The sequence below is a fragment of the Dermacentor silvarum genome, chromosome 1, assembly GCF_013339745.2.
Source record: "Dermacentor silvarum isolate Dsil-2018 chromosome 1, BIME_Dsil_1.4, whole genome shotgun sequence".
Taxonomy (NCBI): Eukaryota; Metazoa; Arthropoda; class Arachnida; order Ixodida; family Ixodidae; genus Dermacentor; species Dermacentor silvarum.
The window spans coordinates 101,374,093-101,390,124 of record NC_051154.1 but is presented as its reverse complement, the minus strand read 5'-3'; the positions used below and the strand labels follow the sequence as shown (position 1 = coordinate 101,390,124).

The following is a 16,032-nucleotide window of genomic DNA, read 5'->3' as shown; positions in this document are numbered from 1 at the left end:
GGACCCCACTTCTTGCACCAAATGGGTGCAAGGAGTGTGCCGCTTTCAGAAAGGAAAGTAGGAGAAAGGTGTTGCCCGGCACCTGTAGCAGGCAGAACATTGCGGCCCCCACCCAAGGTGCACTTTTGCTTTAATCTGGATTGTGTTAACCGTAATTGTTAAGGGTGGATCAGCGCTAAAAATTACACACACAAAAAAGATGAGATGAGTGTGTGCCTAAAACTTTGGGGCATTGTTGCTCCCCACCAAGCCTTGGTGTAGTCAAAGAGCTAATATCTGAAACCTGACCGAATCGTCGACCACGCTGCGTGGAAGAAAAGCATGCCAAAAATATTGCAACTTGCTCGTTTCGGCAACACATAAGCCCCCCCCCCCCCCCTCTCCTTCTTTCTTTCCCTTGTCTCTGACTTTCATTATATAAATAAACATAAAGAGAGCTTGACAATGTGCATAAAAGGAATCATGAACGAAGGTGGCGAAAAATTATGTACATAGGGAGAGCGTCTCGTCACTGCCCGATCCCTCAACACCAGACGGCCGGGGCCAATTGCCTAGCTTAGGTACACCTACCCCATCGTAACACGTGCTGCTTGCTGCTGAGAGCCCCTCCTAACAAGATATCCCTGCAGGCTTCAGAACAGCTAGTTGTGAGGAGACAGAACACTTTAAAATCTTTCGGAGCTGCTAGGCCTTATTTTACTGCGATCTAAGGATGCCGTAATTTTGATAAAGCGTTCTAACACAGAAAGCAGCCCTGCTTCAGACTGCCTGCCTCATCGATCCCCGAGTGTGATCAAATAACGATATGCGTCGCATGTTGAGGACTATCCAATACCATTATCACAAGTTCCCCCCAAACATCTCTTTAAAGAAGTCGCACAGCAGGTCACAGAAAGTGAGTGAAACTTTCATCATATTATACTGTCGAAGTTCTAGCGCAAATGTTCGTTCCTGTATTTTAAATGTAGAAGAATATAGCATACCGACAACGCCACAAGCGCTATTGAGTAATATATGCCTTGCTAAACAGTGCCCCCCCCCCCCCCCGAAAAGTGTCAGAGCTGAGAGAGCTGAAAGGTGTCAGGGCACGGCAAGGAGCCACAGATACCAGAGTCAATTGCTTAGCTGGTAGGATAGATGCACTCGAAAACACGGTTGGATCTCTTGATCGTGTTCAAAACTCGGCGCCAAATAACGAGTTACGTAGCTTATGTGATCAACTTCACTCGCTCACTTCAAGATGTGATGATACAGAAAACAGAATGCGACGATGTAGTTTACTGTTTTTCGGTATTGATTATGAGGAAGGCAAAAACTAGGCTGCATCTGAACAAAAAATAATAAAGTTTTGCTCTGACCAGCTTGGCCTTATCATGGTGAACGCACAGTTGGAGTGTGTACATAAATTGGGACGCTTTTCTTCGGAGAAACATTGGCCCATCATAGCACGATTAGCCCTTTTTAAAGACAAGCATATATCTTCGCGCTTGCGCACAAGCTAAAAGGTACTGAGTATTCGGTATGTGAAGATTTTTTTTTATCCACAAGTCAAGCTAGGAAAAAATTAATTGAATTTGCCAAAACAAGAAAACAGCCTTTCAAACTTACAATAGATAATGTTCGTATTATTGGCACCACTTAAGTTTATGACCTCGCTACTGACACAGTTGTGCCGTCAAAACTGTTGCTAAAGAGGGCAACATTTGCTGCTATAGCTAAGAAATCGCTATCTTCCTTAACGTCACCGCTGTTGTTATCGTACACGAACATTTGCAGCATACTAAACAAGCGCGATGCGTTGAGTGCCTATTTTGAAGATGATGATCCCAATATTGTAGCTCTGAGACTTGGTTGTGCACCGACATCACTAATGAAGAACTTGTTCCCAAGAGTAACAAATATAACATTTATAGGCTGTGGGGTCTCACACATGCTCTTGGGACAAAGGAACGACAACACAGTAGTGCAAACAATCAAAAGGGCATTTATTGCACTTTTCATACCCTAATACACACTAGCTGAATTACTACCAATAGAACATTCACATGGGCGCTCCACAAATCAAGGAAGTCCGACTCACGCGGCCCGATAGTGAGCGATTATGTTCGCCCCATGCTATGACACCATCGCCTAGTCGTTCACGTGTACGGTCACGTGAACGGTGGCATGTTTGAACGATCCGTGTTCGTCCATACCGGTGTCCTGCTCCTCTCCTAGCCTCGCGAGACGGTCCCGTGAAGTGGGCAGGCGCATGCGCGAAGTGTTCGTGCGTGTTGGTCGCCGATCCCAAGCCAAAGGGGAAGCGCCTTTGACCTTTTTCTCCCAAGTCACCCCGCCGTTCGGTGGCGTTAGCATCGCGACACTCGCGCCATCTCTTGCAATGCGCCGCAACCACCACGACCGCCGCCGGCGCTTAGCCACACCGTGAAGCCGGATTACAGGAGACGTATGAGAGTCGCGCATCCCCACATTCCCCCCAACCTTAAATCACTACACATACTCCGGCGAAACATTTCACACGGTCTATCAACGTGCGCGTCGTGAATAAAAGTTAGTACATGCGACAATGGCCGCGCCGAGGGAATGTCCACACGTTATCCACAACATGCGAGCCGACATTATCTCTGGGGTTCATCGCTGGCGTCCGTTGGTCACAGCACCACGTCTGCAGATTCGATGGCACGACTCCAGCGCAGGACTCTGGAAACGACGACGCAGTCAGGATGAGCAAGCGTCGCTCGCGCCGACGCACCCTCCCGGCAAGAGCCGCTGGTGACTGCCGGCTCTTTTCCCAGCCGCTGAGGGTTGCGAGCCGGACACAGGCTGCCGCCGAAATCACTGCGCCGAATTGGCCACAGGCATCTGCATCGCCTGGGGTAGCTCGATTGTAGTCCAGGGCAGCAGCGCTGACGATGTGCAGGTGACAGCAAACCAGGGGTGACTCCGCTCACGCTGCGTACACTCAACGCGCTCGACAAACACTAAAGTAGTGCAAGGGAGGGGAATTCGGCATACGCATCGCCCACGTGGTACGATGTTCAATTCGGCTAGCAAAATTTCGGGCGGCATTTCAGATGCTAAGTTCACGTGAACAAAGCTTACTTTCTTGAGTCGACCGAGTAATTTCAATTCATGCGAGGCGAACTAATGAGGGAAGCAATGTGCGACACCTCAACACCACGGTCACCAGGTTGGGTCCCTCAACGTGCGACAGGCGGCTTCGTAAAGCCTTAGGCCTAATGCGTCCCTACCCTGACAACAACCGGCATCCAAAAAAAAAAAACATCACCCAAAATGGGCACAACAGGCAGCCGCAAGGAGACGTTAGCTCTGTGAGGTGGTCCTACCCCGCTCGGTGCACACAGCATCCGAGTTGACGGCGCCCACTGTCCCAGACGGTGTCGGAGCGCCCGCAATACCAGTCAGCCTGTAGCGGCACCCGTGGCCCGTGGCCACCCGGCTCCCTGAGCCGCGACTTCCGAAGTCAAAGAGATAGAAGAAGCTATTTACATAAATTCGGACCACTCACGAGGCTTCCATACTTACTCGCTTCAGGCTTGCCAATGCTCCGTGGGCGCTAGGCCTCGCTCTCCCAGGATGCAGACCACGTGGCTCTCGTACCGACGAGTGTACTTCATCAAAACACTCGCGAAAAGGCTTAGCATGTTGAAATGTTCAAACACGCTGCAGCAACCATCGCCTCGCTCAAGAAAACACGCCGCCGACGCTAGCGATCAAAATCCACGCTAGGAATACGCTTCGGTTCAAACAAAGGTTGTCTCGAACGAAGCAAAACTCAAAATTATCGTCCGATGTGCGAAGAGGTCCACGTTGGACATCCAGATGTGTGGTCTCACACATGCTCTTGGGACAAAGGAACGACAACACAGTAGTGCAAACAATCAAAAGGGCATTTATTGCACCTTTCATACACTAATACACACTAGCCGACTTACTACCAATAGAACATTCACATGGGCGCGCGACAAATCAAGGAAGTCCGACTCACCGCGACTGGATAGCGAGCGAATATGTTCACCCCATGCTATGATACCATCGCCTAGTCGTTCACGTGTACAGTCACGCGAACGGTGGCCCGTCCGAACGATCCGTGTTCGTCCATACCGGTGCCCCGCTCCGAGCCACGCGAGACGTCTCGCGTAGCGTGGATCGGCGCACGCACAGGACGTCCACGTCGATCACCGATCCCAACCCAAAGAGAGAGGATGGGAGCACGCACCTTGTTGAGAAGTGTGCTCGCTGCCGCCCTTGTCGACGAGATTTTCCCGCGGAAGCCGCATTATAACTGGTATTTCGTCCCGCGCGGCTGCTCTGTTAGCTGTATGCGTATTTACGGAGTTCTATGGGAGGGTAAATGGGAGACGGAAAAGGCCGCGTTGTAGCTCGTTCTACACTATAAACGGTTACATTATAAGTGGTCTATACTGTATATAAATGAGCTGTAAGGTGTCGGGGAACGGAAAGGAGCCACAATTGCTTAGCTGGAAGGAGAGATGCACTCGAAAACACGGTTGCATCTCTCGATAGTGTTCAAAACTCGGCGCCAAATAATGAGTTACGCATCTGTGATCAACTTCACTCGCTCACTTCAAGATGTGATGATACAGAAAACAGAATGCGACGATGTAGCTTACTGTTTTACGGTATTGATTATGAGGAAGGCAAAAACTAGGCTGCATCTGAACAAAAAATAATAAAGTTTTGCTCTGACCAGCTTGGCCTTATTATGGTGAACGCACAGTTGAAATGCGTACATAAATTGGGACTCTTCGGAGAAACATTGGCCCATCATAGGCACCGGGCAGCCGTCGTAAGGCGCCGCGCTGGCGGTATCCTGGCGAACAGCGCCGCGAACGGCGGCTGTCAGAGCACTGGCATGTGATGCAGACGACGGGACGAAGGCGCTCGGTGCTGCCAGTGATTTGGCACTGCGGGTTTTAAGGGCTGACGCACCGGAAAATGCATTTTCGCGTGTCTGCTGTTGAGAAAGGTCGTCACTTGTACGAGGCAGATCACATTCATGGCATCAGGTAGCATATAATGCAGAAAACGAGTGCAAATTGCGATGCAAATGCACCACGCAAACGGAGCTCACCGCGGCAAGTTAAGACGTGGAATTCCAGCAGTTATATTCCAGATGTTATTTTGCTGTGCGCGTTAACATTCTCGTGTATTTAATCATGTAAATAGGCGAAGAACACAAAAATTATCGACAGGAAAAAAAAAAGGAGACATACGCCTTCCTTATTCTGTTTCTTGAGCTGCTTCGCCGATCGCACATGTGTCAGTAAGTTCCCATTCTGTGTCCGTTGTAGTTCTTTTATCTTTGCAATGCTGCCCCATTCTTAATTGCTTATAAACTAGTCACGACCCATTTTATATAGCTTAGCGCGACGGGAGCCATCGTTGGCGGCGAGTGTGAACACGGCACTGCGTTGGCGTTCGCCGTCGATGGGCATAGTCATGTGCCGGACGCAACCAAAGTTGAGAATTGCTAGGAAGGAAAATGTACATTAAAAGGAGGACTGATACACTGATAAGACGATGTCGCAGCTGAGTGTTCGCCTTCGGTGCCCAAGCTCCGGAGTTGTTACACTGCGGAGGCGAAGACAGGCAAGTGGGACACGAAGCTCTTGCGTATGGACGGCTCTTTTATTAGCGTTAGAACAACTAGACCATAGCAAATCAGCGTCGGAAATGTACAGTGTCCAGCGATTGAAGCGATGGCAGCGCGCGGCTCCCGCCAGTTTTTTGCGCACGTGAGACCAAATGCAGTCATAATGCGTTTCGAAGGTTCTCGCTTTCACTCTACACCACAATTCCCAGCGCTTACAGTCAGTGCAAAAAGCGCTGGCGACCATGCGATTCGTGTATCGCGTTTTAATTGCTGAGCACTGTGCACGCTGTTGCCTACAGACCGCACATATACAGACTTTCCGCCTGAAAAACGCGATACTGCGATGAACAACGATTGAATTGAATTGAATGGCCTAACCAGCTTCAGTCATGTTTCAGTAACTGTTGGTGAACCCAAAAATTTGTCGCAGTTTCTCCCGAAAGGCGAAGCACCAATTGCGATCGCCGTTGACGTCATACGGAAGCTCACGGCGACGGCAGAAATCTGCTTTGGAGTGTCCATATAATTGCTCTCGCAATAAAACGCAACGCAACACGGCAGCGCCTGCCGCGCGCGGCCCGGCCGCCACATGCCATTACATTTGCGGCGCCACCGGTCCAAATTCATCCCGCGCCCGGTGCCTATAGCACGATTAGCCCTTTTTAATGACAAGCTAAATATTTTCGCGCTTGCGCACAAGCTAAAAGGTACTGAGTATTCGATATGTAAAGATTTTTCTTTATACACAAGTCAAGCTAGGAAAAAATCATTGAATTTGCCAAAACAAGAAAACAGCCTTTCAAACTTGCAATAGATAATGTTCGTATTATTGGCACCACTTATGTTTATGACCTCGGTACTGACACAGTTGTGCCTACCAGCTGCATTTCATCCTTTCTGGTAGGCATAAATTTTCCTGCTGAAATAGTTTAGGTCGCATGCGCAACAGCCTCTACTGGTGTTCTAGTGTGGGTACATGTTATCGGCCGCCCAATGCTGACCACTCGTTTCTTGGTGTACTGCGTGAAAGCATTACATATGCTACTCAACAATGTTCCACGGCTGTCGTTTATCTCCTGTACTACTTTAATTTTCCACTTAATTATTGGCCAAATCATCCTGCCGCTCCTCTGCTGAATTTATTAGCTTAACACTAGATTACAATCTAACCCAGATAGTCAATCAACAAACCCGTGGTCCCAACATCTTAGATTTAGTATTGACCACTGCACTTGATACCGCCGGGCCTGTTGCTTACATTGATGGCTTGGGCGATCACAAACTTCCTCAATTAAACATTAATATTCCACAAACTTTCTGTGGGGTTCAGCCTAAAAGCATTAGAGATTACTATAGGGCCGACTATCAAAATATTAATGCTGAATTAGCTATCATTCTTACTGAAGAATTTCTGCCATTTGGGAACTTTTTAGGCAAAAATTAACAGCACTGGTAGAAAATCACGTGCCAAAAATCTTTACGGCAAATGACAGGTCTAATCCTTGGTTTACTAAACACCTTCAAACATTGAGAAACAAGAAGCGTCTGTATCGGGCGGCCAGAAGGGACAATCAAGCCTCATCTTGGGCGGCATACAGTGATTTTCTGAAGTGTTACTGCAAAGAGCTATGCGCAGCCGAAGACAAATATTTTTCACGAGACCTGCCATCTTTCCTAATCAATAACCCCAGGAAATTCTCGCAAGTTATATCACCAGATACCACTGTCTGCAGTATTGTGCTACATGATGATGGTGAAAGCCTTTTGTCTGACGCTGATTGTCCAGTAGCATTTAACAATTTTTTCACATCTTTTTTTACACATGAAGACTGTTCCATCCACTGTTCTCATAGTTCCCGACTTTAAATATCCTTTTATGGAACCAATAGAAATTACAGCAGATGGCATTTTGTCTTTAATAAATAATCTGAAATTATTCACATCTTCCGGTATAGACATTATTAACTCAAAAATACTAAAAAACACCGTTACAATTTCAAGCCAAATTTTGTGCCATATTTTTAGGCAATCCTTATCGTCTTGTGAACTACCTAAGGTTATTCCTGTATTCAAAGGTGATAACAAGCAGTCTCCACGAAATTAATGTCCCATCTCATAACATGCATCTGCTGTAAACTACTGGAACATATCATAACATCGCATATCTATTGCCATTTAGAATGAAACAACTTCTTTTATTTTAACCAGCATGGATTCAGAAAAGGCTTATCTTGTAAGTAAAACTCAGTTGCTCAAATTTAGAACAGAATAACATTCCAGCATGAATAACAAACAGCAGACTAATTGTGTATTCTTAGATTTTTCGAAAGCATTTGATCATGTCGCTCTTTGTCGCCTCATCTCAAAATTATCATTACTCCGACTGGATTCATTAACTTTATCTTGGCTCCGAAACTTTCTGTCCTTGCGGCAGCAGTTCACTGTTGTTAATAACCATTCATTGCTTCCTCCTGACGTTACTTCTGGCACACCGCAAGGCAGTTTCCTTGCTCCTCTTGCTTTCTTAATTTCAATTAATGACCTTCCGCAAAACATATCATCGCAGAGAAGGCTTTTCGCAGACAATTCCATTTTATACCATATGATAACAACATCCGTCGACCATTTATTATAAAATGACTTGAAGTCAGACAAATGTAAAGTTACGTCCTTGTTAACAATCACTCATCGCTTCCTCCTGACGTTACTTCTGGCGCACCGCAAGGCAGTGTCCTTGGTCCTCTTCTTTGCAGCATATCAAACATATCATTGCAGATAAGACTTTTCGCAGACAATTGCATTTTATACCATACGATAACAACATCCGACGACCATTTATTATTACAGAATGACCTTAACCTTCTCAGTTTCTGGTGCAGTACATGCAGGGTGTCTACCAACCGGGAAAACAGGGAAAACAGGGAATTCTCAGGGATTTTGAATATTCTGGAAAAACTCAGGGAAAACTCAGGGAATTTGTGCCTCTATCAGGGAAAATTACTGTAGGGATGGGCGAATATAGGGTATTGTCGAATATTTCATTGAATAATTCTATGTTCGTTATTCGCTTCGATTCGAATTCATGGATTCAATATTTTCGAATTATTCAGCGGTCACGAATAGGCAGCCAAAAGCCACGGACGGTCGGTGCACATCTCGGAGGCTATGCTTCACGTCATGGCTGCCATACATCAACCATAAATCTCGAAGGCTATGTGTTTTTGCATTAAAGAGCCTGAAATGTGCGACGCAGAAGAGCAGAAACGGCGCTAGCGCACAACCGAAACGAAGCGGCGGAGTTCGCATGGCCATAGTCAGCAGCGGAAATCGTGCGTGAATGACAGCAACGACGGAACGCTTCGTGCCTATTTGTGCCTTTTTTGGGTTTACCGCCGCGCATAACAACGCGTTGGCCGCGAGATTTCATAGTCGCCACCCATCATCGCGTCGATAGCTGCCGCGGTTTCTTTCGCAGCGGTTTCGTTTAGTTTCGTTTTGACTCAATACGCACGTCGGCCGCGTGCCTAAAGAGCTGCGTAGTGGCCATCCATGATCGCATAGATAGCGACCGCGATTTCGTCTGAAGTTGTTGCAGTGAACGGTAGTTTCGTTCTGACTCGGTGCGTGCGTCGGCCGGGTAGCGTATTTCTATTTGCGCCCCCGTACAGCGCTCGACCGCTGGCGCCGCGCTGCGCCGCTCGCGCGTTCCATGTTTCTAGCCGCCGCCGTTGGAACGGAGGAGGCGTTGACGGTGAACACGCTGGGTTGAGGGTGACTAGCCTGCTGTTAGGGGATCGGTGGTATTCCTAAATAAACGCATCACTGTTCGGGTACGGCCACACTAGCGGCAAGTTGCCGCGCGTCAGCGCCTTGCCGCGAAGTCCACCGTGGCAATCGCGTCTCGCCGCGCGGCAGCGCGATATGATCTCGCGCGCTCTCGGAACGCGGAATCACCGTGAGCGAAAAGGGTGCGATCGGACAGCGTCCAGAAATCCCTCTAGAACCGAGAGAGACGACAATCGTCGATTGATAACCCGGCGCGGAGCGGCGGAGGTCCGGTTGCCATTGGCTCCGTGACGTCACCCTCGTCGCTCTCGGCACCCTCGGCAAGCCGTAAAATCCCTGATTCCTGCCGCTTTTGCCGCGCGCGTCATGATGCGTTGCCGCTCGCGGCATGACGCGGGCGTTTTTGCCGCTATCGTGGCCATACCCTTAAGCACCGCAAAGTCGCCGTTCATAATCGTGTCGATAGCGGCCGCGGTTGCGACAAGCAGTTGTTTCGGTTTGACTCGGGGCAAAGCTGTCGAGGATGAAGCGCACCGGCTACATCACGATAGACGTGCGAGCCGTTGGCGTTGAGCTTACTGGCGAAAAAATTATCGGGATGTGCGCGCGGTAGTGCAAAGCGTGTCGGAAATGATGGCGCGCGCCGCAGCCGTGCTGCGAAGGAAGTCGCGAGGCCTCGATCGCCGCTGCGAGAGCCAATTAGTCACGAGATGACGAGAATTGCAGCTTCCGCACTGCTTTTGTGCTAAATAGCGAAAAGATTTGCTCATCCATTATACTAATAAAATCGTGCTGACGTAGTAAGCATTTGCTTATTGTTTTCTGCATACCCTGATAATTCGGACATTTTTTTTTTCAATCCCGTGAAATTCGAATTAACTAGGTTTTACTGTAATATGTGATATATACTGTTCAAACTATTCGATTCGAAATTATTTGACCAAATCGCTATTCGCTTCGAACTTCAAATCCACTATTCGCCCGTCCCTAAATTAGCTGTAATTTAATTGAAAGGGAACGAAAGTTGCGGTACTGGAGGGAGGGAGGGGAGGCGACGTTTAGCTGCGGCACCAAATGCGTATTTATATAAAAATGTGGTGAGGCGAGAAGGTGGTAAAGACTTCGGACGCTGCTCGACGAGTGTCCCGTTCTGATCTCGTCGAAAACTTCTGAGCCGCCCCCAGAGGCACAGGCAACAGTCACAAGCGCCGTGCGCGTTCGGTGTGAACGCGGGCAAAACGCCGACGGCGTCGACAACAGTTCGGCGCATTGCTGGTGCTTCTGCATGTCTAAGTTTATACAGCTGATAAAACTACTATCCTTACTCCGTATAGCTCTCTACTAATTTGCTATCGCAATTGATGCTTCGCATTTTTTAACATGCTTACTAAAGAGTGACAGCATCAGGCAACATGGTGACAGCCCATCTTGATGTAAAAGAAAGTTTCGTTTCACTCAGGGAATTTAGCAAAATCACTCGGGGAAAACCTGGAAAACTCGGGGAATCTGAAAATGTCAACTTGGTAGACACCCTGACATGGCAGATGACCCTGAACTCAGACAAATGTAAAGTTATGTCCTTCTCGCGAAAACATTCAAACTCTCGCTTTTCTTACATCATAAATAACACCGCTATCCCTCTGACATCGTCCTATAAGTACCTAGGTATTGAACTTACAACTCATCTTTCCTGGAGTACACACATAATGGCTACCTATGCAAAAGCTTCACAAACTGTTTTATCTCTGACAGAACTTGCGTAAATCCCCTGCTGCAGTTTGTAAATTAGCATATGAGTTTTTTGTTCGCCCACAATTCGAATTTATGTCATCAGTATGGTCACCTCATCAAAATTATTTAGTTTGTATGCCAGAATCAATTCAAAATAGAGCAGCACGCTTCATCACAAGTAACTACGATAGAACTTGCAGCATAAATAAGATTAAAGCAGATATTCCGCTCCAGCCACTCGAAACTCGTCGCACGATAAGTCTTCTTTGCTTTTTCCATAGATATGTTAATGGTAATAGACCTCATGTGTTGCACCTTGAAGTGCCAGCGCGCTCGTCACGTCACCTTAGCAATAGCCATAGTTTCATGCACATATTTGGCAATACACTGTCATTTAATGCATCCGCACTGCCATGTGTCATAATGGCATGGAACAGTCTTCCTGATAACATTGTGTGCTTAACAAATCGTCACGCCTTTCGCGAAGAATTGCAAAGCTTCTTGTAGAAACATTGTATACGGATGTTATTGACCTGCTTTCCTTCCCCGTTTTTCTTACTTGTATTTTTTATGTGTATGAGTATAATAATGTGTTTACGCTGCCTAAAGCTTAGCCTAGACAAACATTTTTTAACTTTGTTTTACTTGTGACTGCCTGTATTAATATTTATATTGATTACTCCTGTTGAAACACTTACTTTGTCTCCTCCCTTACGCAATGTCCTTAAATGGGCCTGTAAGGTACATTAAATAAAAAAAAACTTATATACATTAATAACTACAAGGTAGAGGTATCTATGGTTGCTGCAAAGTTATACGAATTGATAAGCTTTGAAAAGTTATGTTTCGCCAGAGACTAACCTTTCTCAAGACAGGCAAAGCTGTTCAATGGGAAGAATAGATCGTTCTTCTAGTCTGCTAATTCTGCTAGATTTGAGAAAGGCCGGTCTCTGGCCAGAACGTTGACAGTTGACAATAAAAATTTCTCTTTTTTTTTCCTTTTTTTTTCAAGAAGGGCATCAACTTTTCAGTTTACACACACGCACAACCCTCCTGTCTCTCTCCTTGGAAATAAATTTATGGCTACGCCACTCGCTGCAACTACCTTGGCCAGCTTTAGGTCGCCATGTACAAGTTGATATGAGCACTGGTAACCGTATTTACTCACGTAATTAACGCACTCGCATAATGAACACATCCCCAGCTTTAGTCGTCAAAAAAATTTTTTTTTTCTGCCGTGTAATAAACGCACCCTGAACTTGCTGCCGTGAAGTAGGAGAGAGACGGCATGATTCGGCGTCCGATATGGCGTCCCGCGGGTACGATTGTATAAGACACCGTATTGGACGCCAAATCGTACCTTGTGTCTGCTATGTTTCTTGCGATAGCAATCTTATGGACACTCCAGGTGCATTTTTGCCGTCGGCGCCGACGATAGTGGCTCCATCTTCTGCGTTCGATGGGGGAAAGCGTGGAGAAAACGCACGGTATCTTGTTGCGCGCTTGGTTTTATTCTATGGGGAGGGGAGCGAGGGGGGGTGGCGGCACAGCAACTGTGCATTGCGCGGCCTCGTGCGCCCTATCTTGAAAGTGATCGGCGTCAGGGGATCCAGGTGCGATGGTGGCTTACCGTATTTACTCGAATCTAGGCCGACTCCGATTCTAAGCCGACCCCCCAAAAGTTCGAAGTCGGAAGAAAAAAAAACTTACCTCGAATGTAGGCCGAACGAAAAAGCGAGGACAGCATTCGCAAAATGAAACAGCATTTATTAAATTTGAACACGCTGAGCTCATTCTATGTCACCATCGCTGCTAGCCTCGTCGCTATCTTGCTTACTGCTGACATCTTCAAACAGTGCGCTATATTCAGTACCATCCAGCGCATTGGAGATGCTGCATTTTTGGAAGGAGCGCACGTTGCGGCGCACGCAAAAACCATCTCCCGTGGCCCCCTCCAACGACAGACCGATGCCGAAGTTCCGCCCGGCTTGAATGTTTGACGATGCCTCTACGGCTAGCACAACTACCGTATTTACTCGATTCTCACGCTTCCTCGATTGTAACACGCACCCGTTTTCCGTGAGGAAAAAAAAAGTCCTTTACCAGTACCGCGCACCTCATGCTTTCAAACAGAAATACAACTTTCTGTCATTTGGAAAAATAGATTTCCTCCTGATGCAATGAAGTTGCGATGAATAAAAAAACGTCGCAGTTTCGCCCGAAAGGCGATGCATCGAATGCGATAGCAAATTAGTAGACCGCTATTAACAAGCACGGTGTCACGCCCGCACAAGCAAACATGAACACATCTCGCTCGTTGACCGCGGAAACGAACTGTCAGAACGCTGGAGACGAAGCGCGCCTTCGTGCTAGCATGCCTCTCGCTTTAACGCGGCGAAAACACGGCGCGCGGCGGACTTTACCCGTCGCAGATTGCTTTCAAGATAGGGCCAAGGCGATCGTATCGTCGGAGTGGATCGTCGCAGATTACGTCCTGCTTCGGTCCACTGAAACCGTTCCGCATTGCTTTGCTGGCGAAAATCCTCTCCTTCTGTTTGCGCCAGTCCTTCTCGCAAGTTTCGGATTCTCCGAACGCCCGTGATGCGGCCCGATTTCTGTCCGTCTCCGCACAGATGATCACTTTCCTTTTAAATGCGGCATCATGATGAACTCGGTACTTCGTGCTGATAGAGCAGACGCTGAGAACGTGAAGACAGACGGTAGACTATTGCCTAAGCACGTGTACTGCGGCACACGGAGGAAGCTTCCGCATGCTACGGTAGCTAGGCTCGACGCGCGTGCGAGGCGGCCATTTTGAAATGCCGACGCAGATTTAGGGTCGTGTTGAAAGTGCGCGTTAAATTCGAGTAAATACAGTATTCGTTTACAAAGCGGCACTATAGTGGCATCGCCCATTTGGTGCCATTACGATAACGCCACACCGCGCGCCGATGCTGCACCATACCGATACTACCGATACGACGCAGGTCAAAATGGCGACGTCGCTCGTGTGCTTCAGTTGGCTACTGGCGCGGCTAGTAGCGGCTGAGATACTGACTTTTCTAGATGGCGCTAACTATGCACAATATTTATCAGTTAAAAACTGGCGCGTTTTTTTAAATCCTCGAATCTAAGCCGACCCTAGAGTTTCGTATGTGATTATTTGAAAAAACTATCGGCCTAGATTCAAATAAATACGGTATTACCTTTGTGGTTGCCCTGTTATCACCGCTCAGTTAGCGTTGAAGCGATACATGGTACGAAGGTTACTTCGCTCGCTGTTGCTGCTGCGCTTGCTCACACCAGCATTTTTACAGCGAGTGTTCGCGGTCATTGAGTGTGATTTGTTCATGTTTGCCTCTGCGCGCTGACACAATGCTGGTTAAATTACTTTGCAAGTTTATAGGGCCGATGAAACTATTATCCTTACTTCGTATAGCTGTCTGTGCATTTCCTATCGCAATGGATGGTTTACCTTTCGGGCAAAACTTAGACTTTTTTAGAGACGCCCGCAGAAAAAAAAATCGCTGAACATTTTACCCTGCATAATAAATGCACCCCCCAACTTTTCGCATATTATTCAGGAAAAAGAAGTGCATTCATTATGCGAGTAAATACGGTATGTTCTCGTATTGCACCAAATATATCAAAGTTAATGCTATACCAGTTTTTTTTACCAATTAAAACTTTTGTTTTTACTGCCAGGTTCATATGTATATTTATCTGTTCTTACAGTCAAGCCATTTTCAGGCAAAGCCTGCACCAAACCCCAATCGAGTCTTTCGTCCAAGGAACACATCAGCGCCACCGACGAAACCACAAGCATTCAGACTGGCCTCGGTTGAGAGGCAACAACGAAGCCTGCAAGAAATTCCAAAAAAGGTACCTGCCACTTTGACTTAGCAACCAAGCAGTCTCTTCAAATAGCTTTCAAACTTTCAAATACAATACCATCACTGCATCCTGTATTCGTCAAAACTGCACAGTGTTACCACATCTTTTTCATCATGATACTGTTATACAAGCAGTCGAACAAATTTTTCAGGCACAGAGAGGACCGTGAAAATGAAATGGCCTGTAGAACGAAGCACTAATTATGTCCCGATACCTTCCATGTGTATTGTCAACGGCTGTACAACGACGACCACTACAACGAATTTGCCTGTCCAACAAAGAAATTTAGATGTCCCCGACGGCTGAATTGTTGCTTTACAACGAATGTTATGTAGCATATTGCCACTGCCTTCCGCAGATGCCACTGTGCTGCCCTCCACGCTAGCACTAACAGTAGTGCCAGTGACGCATCTGAGGAGTGTGCCGATGGACAATAAGTGTTAAGTCCTGCTGCACTGCTCGGGGAATTGCTCAACTCGTACAGTGCATGTTGTAACACAATACCGGGTGCAACGGCTAACAAATGCACTGCAGGTTATGACGACGTGATGATGTAATCATAACAGACAACTCGCGACGTATTCAAGGCCATCTAGGATGGAAAGGGACACAAATGCCAAAAAAAAAAATAACAGTGGTGATAAGCCTGTGAACGAACCGCGAATTTTGTTGTCGGGGGAGGTGATGGTGGCATTTGATGATTTGCAGCTTTACCTTGCATCACTCCCATGTCTCACCGCAGAGCATGCCTTGAACCTTGGCGCAGTAATATTGGCTGCAATTGCAGATTCTATCAGACAAAGTATGCACAGAAAACATTATCAACTTATTTCACTAAGTTTCTTTTGGACTCATGCTAAATAGAGGTTTTCTCTTGTTGAACATGCTTAACCTGCTCTATTGCGAGCGGTGTGGAGCATGATCTTTACAACGAAGTAACCTGGATAATGAATGATTTTGGAGGTCCCAAGCACTTTTTTATA

General features: G+C 47.1%; 1 protein-coding gene across 2 annotated transcripts in view; it reads left to right on the top strand.

The window, feature by feature from the left end:
* Positions 1–16,032, top strand: part of LOC119433738 (titin-like) — a 74,560-nt gene that overhangs the window by 33,509 nt on the left and 25,019 nt on the right. For both annotated transcript variants that reach the window (XM_037701001.2, XM_049671687.1), the window contains exon 11: positions 14,891–15,037. In XM_037701001.2, coding sequence (XP_037556929.1) covers positions 14,891–15,037 — 147 coding nt within the window. The remainder of the gene's footprint in view (positions 1–14,890; positions 15,038–16,032) is intronic.